General features: G+C 37.2%; 1 protein-coding gene across 2 annotated transcripts in view; it reads left to right on the top strand.

Annotated features, from left to right (window-relative positions):
- Nucleotides 1-7529, top strand: part of sfxn1 (sideroflexin 1) — a 17188-nt gene extending 9659 nt beyond the window's left edge. For both annotated transcript variants that reach the window (XM_015400290.1, XM_015400298.1), the window contains exons 7-11: nucleotides 1654-1781; nucleotides 1863-1912; nucleotides 2095-2144; nucleotides 6152-6199; nucleotides 6277-7529. In XM_015400290.1, the coding sequence (XP_015255776.1) occupies nucleotides 1654-1781; nucleotides 1863-1912; nucleotides 2095-2144; nucleotides 6152-6199; nucleotides 6277-6373 (373 nt within the window). In that variant the 3' untranslated portion in view covers nucleotides 6374-7529. The remainder of the gene's footprint in view (nucleotides 1-1653; nucleotides 1782-1862; nucleotides 1913-2094; nucleotides 2145-6151; nucleotides 6200-6276) is intronic.
- The last annotated feature ends 239 nt before the right edge of the window (nucleotides 7530-7768 follow it).

The raw sequence follows: 7768 nt of genomic DNA, 5'->3' as shown, positions 1-7768 counted from the left end.
TTAGATACTTACATAAAGAAACGGAAAAATACAGTCATATTGAATAAATTTGAAAATGCTTTTGATGAGAATCCTTTGTCAGCTTAACCCTTTATAGGGCACTCAGTGAACTTCTTTGAAAATCAAAATTTCAGGCCAAAAGTGTTATTGGAATCCAGAAAAAGACCTTATTACATTTGTAACATTAAAAAAAGGTATATTTTGATGGCAAACATTAACGTCAATGTAATAACAAGAAATACCAACTTGCCTGAATATATTAAGAAAAATAACTATAAGGAATTCTGAGAGTGAAAGAAACACATTTTTTGGTACAACATAACCTTAGAGGCATTAATTCTGATACTGGCACTTATATTTTTTAGTTTATAAACCTAAATATAATTGTTAACTAGGCCTTTTTAAGTTTTTTAACTTTACTTTTTAACTTTTCAATTAGCTTTTCACCTTTTTCGACTTATTAACTTTTTTACAATTTAATTTACAGCAGGTAATATGTCAGTCAAGGGCTCATCTAATTGGTCAGACGCCAAAATAAGATGTACAGCCATGTAAGAGCATCTTCGCTGAATGGCTGGATATAGATCTTGTGCTTCTAGACCTCACCGAGGGGCATGGGGGACTCCTTTTGTAAGGGGTATGCAAGTGATTAAAAACTGTAACTTGCCCCATAAAGGATTAAAAGTAGGTTGTGCCGATCCGGTACTAATATCTAATGATATCGGCCCAAAAAATCTCAGATATTGACAAACTGATAGAAACGCTCTGCTTCTATTTAATGTGGATCACTTTTTCACATAACTTGTGTTTTGTAAATATAACTTGATTAAACCTTTTCTAACATTCTACAGTACAGAATGAGTAATAAAAGGACATTTGATTCATGTTAATATTGTATCTGGTCAATATCAATATTGGTAAAGTCTCAAAGCTGCAATATCGGTATCGTATTGCGAAGAAAAAAAAATTGTATATGGAAACCCCTGCTTAAAATGTGTTTTTTAAAAAGCTCATTTCATGAGCTGTAAACAGAAAATCTTCATCGTTAACAGAAATGAGGGACTGAAAGTACAAATCTTTTGTGCCGTTAATCATGTTTCACATTGTGAATTGAGTTATTGAAACAAATGCATTTTTCTTATTTATTGGATATAACTTTAGTTATAGTTGGTGATCACAAAATACCTCTTTTTACTGCAGATTTCTGACAGAAAGCGTTGGAGCCATTTTTCTCTCCCTCTCCTTTCAGCTCTGATTTATAACCAGAACATCACAGACTATTAATCAGTTACTAGAAACTATATTCCATATATATTTAAATCTAGTTAAGTCTTTTTTTTTTTTTAAATAAGTGCATCTGTTCTTGAATTGAGGAGGTGAAAGAGTCATTTTGCCAATGGAACAAGACAATTTACACTTAAAATAAGAAAATACAATTGCATTGATTTATTTCAAGTGCATATTATCTTATTATCTTATTTTAAGAGTAAAATTTCTCATTCCATTGGCAAACTACCTCATTTACCTACTGAAATTAAGGGTGAATACACTTAATTTAAGACATTTTTACTTATTTCTATATTTGTTTTTGCAGCATGTTTCACAACTCTTAATAAAAAGGAAATAAAGTTTGATTGGTTGATTTGTCTCCAGAGAGCTTCAACATGGCATTCCCATAACAGACGAAAATGACAACAGGTTAGGCGAGTCAACCAAAGCTGCTCAGCAGGCCATCTCTCAGGTCGTCGTCTCTCGGATCCTCATGGCTTCTCCTGGGATGGGTACCAACATTTCATTTCTCTACTTAAAATCATCCGTTTATTAGATTGTTTTATTAACAGTTTAACTAACTGCATTTTCAGCTATCCCTCCATTTTTAATGAACCACCTGGAAAAGAAGGCTTTTCTGAAGGTAAGCATTTTGCTCTCTTAAAGACAAACGCCGGCGCTCCCTTTAGGCTGAACAGTGAGACGAAGTCGGCTCCCTTTCAGCAGCGAGCCGTCAGACGATTGAAAAGAGCTGAGCCTGTCCTTGTATGGGAGTTCCCCGCTGCCTTTGTGTGCCTCTGTCATTTTTCTGATTTGTCTTTTCAGAGATTCCCATGGATGAGCGCACCCATTCAAGTCAGCCTGGTGGGATTCTGGTGAGTGGTCGGAGATGGCCCACCTGATAAGCTCTCATGAGAACACTCTCTCCGATTTCAGTCTAATTTCTCACGGCAGTGACATTTGATCGCAGTAATCCCATTATTGGAGCAGTAAACTGAGACATTCAGGTTACAGTAAAGCAGGTTGGACGAAATGCGCTTAGATAAATGATCTGCCATAAGATGTAATATCTGGCTTGCAGATATTTTTCCTCTTCCTAATGGTCATTCATGCCAACATCTCATCAGTGTTTCACTGCGTGGCGATTTGAAACCAACTGCAGAGATTCTTCAGATAACACCACAGGCATTGGCAGCACTCACTGCACTATAACACCGTCACGGTGTAAAGGAAGCAAACCTTATTTTAAGCGTGAGGTTGGATTTTACAGGACATAAAAGTGGAAACAAACAGATATTGATATTTTTATTTCTTAAAGACAAAAATTAAGCTAAACCACTTTTAGGTGAACAGCTAAATACACAGTTTAGCAGCTTTAAGAGCTTTAGCTGCATTGAATTAAACTGATTATCATAACCATGCTTCATAGTTGGCTCAGACCTGTTCTGGAAAAAAACCGAAATCTAGATAAGTCATTTTTTTTTCTTAAAATAAGTGCATTTGTTCTTGGATTGAGGAGGTAAAAGAGACATTTTACCAATGGAACAAGACAATTTACACTTAAAATAAGAAAACGCGAATGCATTGTCTTATTTCAGGTACATGTCATCTAATTATCTTATTTTAAGAGTAAAAATAATCATTCCTTTTTCAAACTCCCTCATTTACCTACTCAAATTGAGGGTAAATACACTTAATTTAAGACATTTTTACTTATTCCTAGACCATTTTTCCAGTGTTGTTTGATGAGTTTCACTTGTTCAAAGGCCAATCATTCTCATTATGGTTTGCAAAAGTTGTTGCCATGTTTGTGAAAGACACTTTGGAAGTGTGACCCTTCCAAATCAACTATATCTCCCTTCTCTGTTTCTAGTTGTACTGTAATCCTAACAAGTGCCATGCTAACTGAGACCCATATAGTCTGAAATGGAGATCCTGGATGCTTGAAATCTCTTGGAGAAATGACCGATCCAGACCTGGGGGAGGTTGGGGGAGGGGTTCATTAGATTTCCTCTCTTGGGGAGATTTGCAGTTGTCTTAAAGGGATTCATGACCAGTAGAACTTGTTGGCTTTAATATGTCATATTTTTCCTATTAACTTAAAAAAAAGACTCTTTTTGATATGTAGAACTCATAATTACTTGGTTGTGCTTCAGTTGCGCAATGGTTTGCGCAGTGTAGGGATGGAAATCGAAAACTGGTTCCTGTTCAGAACCGGTTCTGTTCCAATTCCATGGCACGGTTTGCCAGCTCGCTTAACGATTCTCTTAACGGTTCCAGGAAGCACCAGAGCCACTCTGGGCAGCACGATTTACGTCCCATTTTTTTAAGCAAGTTACGCACACGGCATTCAGTAAGCAAGTACGACGTGTCTAGAAAAGCAAAATAAAAAAAATCAAAAATGGCGTCACATCGGATAAAGTGATCGAAAGTTTGGCTTCATTTTAAGGAAGAGAAAGATGGCAACAAGGCGCTTTGCAATCAATGCAAAGTGGCAATTACATCAGCGGGAGGAAATACATCCAACATGCAGAAACACATTACGCATACAACATGGCAGACATTTTAACAAATGCCATGTTTTCGATGCTTCCGGACTGAAGCTAAAATTACAACCAGCATGGAAGGCAACTCTGGTGGTAAGTAGCTAGTTTTATATCAGTGGCTGTGCTTAAAGTGGTTCCTAGTAAATCATATGCCGTTTCTGGAAATAAACCAGTTTCCTACCTCTCTTTGGTAGTAATTAAGGGAGTGTTTCTTTCTCGTTAATCCAGCCCGTCTTTGCTAGCATGTTTAGTTAGAACTACTGGTAGCTGGAATTGTTACATGATTCTAGCTATTGCAAGGATGTAACAAAATGTGCTAGAAGTTGCTCCGCAGTTTAAGGAGCGAGAGAAAGGTGAAGCTCGTGTATTTAAATCAGGGGGAGATGAGTTTATTTTCCGAAATTGTACAGTAATGCTTTTTGATTAAACGGATGCCTTCTCCATTAGATTTAGATGACTGTGACGAGAATCGATAAGAGAATCAAATCGTTTCACAGAATCGATAAGGGAATCGGAATCGGGAAAATTTGATAAATTCCCAACTATAGCGCAGTGGTTAGAACGCACAACCCATTTATGGGGGCCTCAGTCCTTGACGCGGCCGACCCGGGTTTGAATACGACCTGTAGTCCTTTGTTGCATGTCTCTCTCATACCGTCTCATACTGTCAGCCTACTGTCAAAAAAAAAAAAAAAACGAGCTACTAGTACTGTAAAAACTCAAAAAATGTAAAAAAAATGTCCTTTGTTATATTTTTCACCAGGATATAAATTTTTCATGCTAGGTTGATGACGTGGTTAGGTTTTACTGGACGCTACTGAGTAGCTAAACACAGGAAGGCTAACATGATCAGAGTTGTCTTATATTTTAATTTAGTATTTTTGTTTGACTAGTGTCAATACAGACAGTGCCACACTGCATCCCTGCCTCAGTTTTCACAACCTGTTATATATGGGACACCTGTTGAAATGAACAAATGTGATCGGCCGGCGATCTACTGTTTACAATATTAGCTAATGCAAATAGAAATCAAAAGTAAATCAGAAGATAATGAATTACAGTTGATGAGGTTTTTATAGGCCTAGGTGCAGTACAACTTTGCTACTTCTGGAATTTGCTGTTGTTTCTCAAATAAAATGCATAACGATATTACAGCTTGCATTGATTTATTTCAAATTAGCAACATTGTCTAGCCAGTAATGTAAAAAAAGAAAAAAATCGTATCGTGGTGTATTGAGTATCAAAAAATGATTAATTCGTTGGGTCAGGAAATTGATACTGAATCGAATCGCCATGATGGGTGTGATTTACACCCCTAATCAGGGTTAGCATCTCCTAGCAGCAGCTGCAGAAACCCCAGCCTCTTCGGATATCTCCCCTCTTGCTCCAACTGGTTCTCCTCTTCATATCTTGCATTTTCTAAATCATCAAAGCGCTCTGGTTAAAACTGAAAAGGATTAATGTTACTCATTGCTGTTTTTTCTGGGCAAAAGCTAGGACCATTTATGCAGAATGCATTGTAGTCTAAACATGGTGACATCTGTGTGATATTATATTTTATATTTATAAAAGCTAAATGGTCAATATTTTTTCTGTATTGTTTACATCGAAAATAAAGAAGTCTGCTGTTACAGCTAATCAGGGATCCAAATGGTTTTCTATCGTGAGTTATGGTTTCTGTCTGAAACTGATTAATCGATTAAAATGATGATCAGTTAAGCTAGTTTGCCTTTTTAATCCTGTGGAAGAAGAAAAAGTGAAATAGAAAAATCACACTATATTTTATATGAATCCTTTGAACCTTTTAGACCAAATCATCATATTAAGACCTGATATGTAAATAAATGGTAAATCTACTTGCTGGGCAAAGCTACATGAAACTTTAAAGAGATTTCTCTCTGCAGAGATTTCTGCTGAGTTCGTCCCCCTCCTCAGGCGGGTCTTTAATGGCTTTGGGACACGCCGCTCATGTGAATCCCATGACATGGATCACATGAAGAGCATTTTTCAGAGGTCAGTCCTCTGGTCCAGTTGCTGCTGGGTGAGAGGAGCCCTTTCAAATAGGAAAAGATGTCCTGCTGTCTTCATGACCTGTTTAGCACAACATTGTCTCTCCACATGTATCTGCTTTGGGGCAGTGCTATCCTGCATTTTCCACAGATCAGACCATAACAGGGTCTAGTTTGACAATCATCCCCCACTGAGATCAACTTAACTAAATGAGATCGATCTTTATCATGACTGAGTGAAAACCATTGTGCACAACAGTGAGTAAAACTTGTGCAACAGTTCTGATAGTTCACCCACATTTATTGTGCCTGTTTTTTCTTGTTCAGCCTGGTGTTTGCCACTCCTCTGTGCTGCGCGTTGTTCCCTCAGAAGAGGTGAGTCAGTTTATAACTTCAGGCCTGATAACAGTCCCAGAACTTTAACCTGAACTGTGTTAACTCCTCCCGTCCAGCTCCATGTCGGTCAGCCGCCTGGAACCAGAGCTGCAGGAGAAAATCCGTACCAGCCACCCGGGCGTGGAGCGGGTCTACTTCAACAAAGGGCTATGAGCCGCCCCCCCACCCGGACACAGCACCCTCTTTTCTGACTGCTCTCCTCATTCAGTGTGCCAAAGTTGGTTCTTCTTGTCTTATTTCCAGCATTCATATCCAAACCTGAGGACTCCCCCTCACTGTTGGTCTCTGTTAAACAAAATAGGGCAAGATATTTGCTCTTATCAATGTGGTTGTTGATTTTGGGCCAAACGATTCTTGCAGTTGACATCATCAAATGTTTTTCCCCATGGCTGTGCTGTGGCCCCGTGTCAACTTATATAAAATGAACATTTATTTTATGTGCAGTGTTTAGTTTCAGTTTGGTGACTTGTTGATCGTTTGTTCCAGTGAATCACTGTATTTCAGGTAGGCAGACACTTTTTTTTTTTAATTCACCTGTGTTGTAACCGGTTCCAAAACCTGCTGTATTTTTTTTTTTAGCCAAGTTGGTACAAAGTGATTATATGAAAAGCAATCCACTTCTAATCTTCTATCTTAAACTGATTCTCTAGTGATCAGCCCTGTAAAAATGTGATGGTTCCTGCCAGTAATGGGCCAAAACGGTGCTATTTGATGTCTTAATATGCAGAGTTTATCATATTATTTATTCCTCTTGGCAAACAACATACAAACAAACAAAAAAAAAAAACACTGCTCAGCTCCTTTTATCCTAAAATCTGTTGAGAATTACAATGATTTCTGTATACATTTCAAATTTTGGGAAGTTTAGCCTTTTTTTTTTTTTAGGTGCAGCAGCAGATGGTTATAAAAGTATGCAGAGGCGAAGGTTCTCCAACAGCATGAATTATGAGCTTTCCTCTTTGTTATTATCATGAAAGGCCAGTGAAGCATTTACCGCTCCGTGGTAACCGCAAACTTCATTGTATTTTATTCTGAATGAATATAACTGAATATTGCAGAAAAACGATTATGGATGGCATTAATTAATTTTTCTTATTAAATTTATCTTAATTACACCTTACAGCGTGCAATTAAAAATGTTGTCCACTTGTGATTAAATGGGTATCTATAAAATATATATTTTGAAGGGTGTTAGCTGATAATATATGTTGCATTTGGAACAAGATAATTTTGGTAGAACTTTAAAGGTGCATTGTTTATTTTAGATTTTGAAAATTTAAATGCCATTTAATCTGTCTTGTTGCATATACATTTTTTTTAAGATCATCATGTACAATTAAAAAAAGAGGTATGATACTGCTCGCATTTGCAGAGGGTAAATAAGGAAGTAGCCTACTGTGGCTAAGCCAGTTAGCACCTCTGAGCAAAGTATGGAAATAATTAAGAAAAGTCAAAGATCCAGTGTGAAACAAACACACTTTTTTTTTTTATTATTTCAAGACTGGAATAGCGCTGGAAATATAGTTTGAACGTTGATGTTTAATGAAG

This window comes from Cyprinodon variegatus, unplaced genomic scaffold, assembly GCF_000732505.1.
Source record: "Cyprinodon variegatus isolate N-32 unplaced genomic scaffold, C_variegatus-1.0 Scaffold31, whole genome shotgun sequence".
In the NCBI taxonomy this organism is placed as follows: Eukaryota; Metazoa; Chordata; class Actinopteri; order Cyprinodontiformes; family Cyprinodontidae; genus Cyprinodon; species Cyprinodon variegatus.
This window is presented reverse-complemented; position numbering and strand designations above follow the sequence as displayed.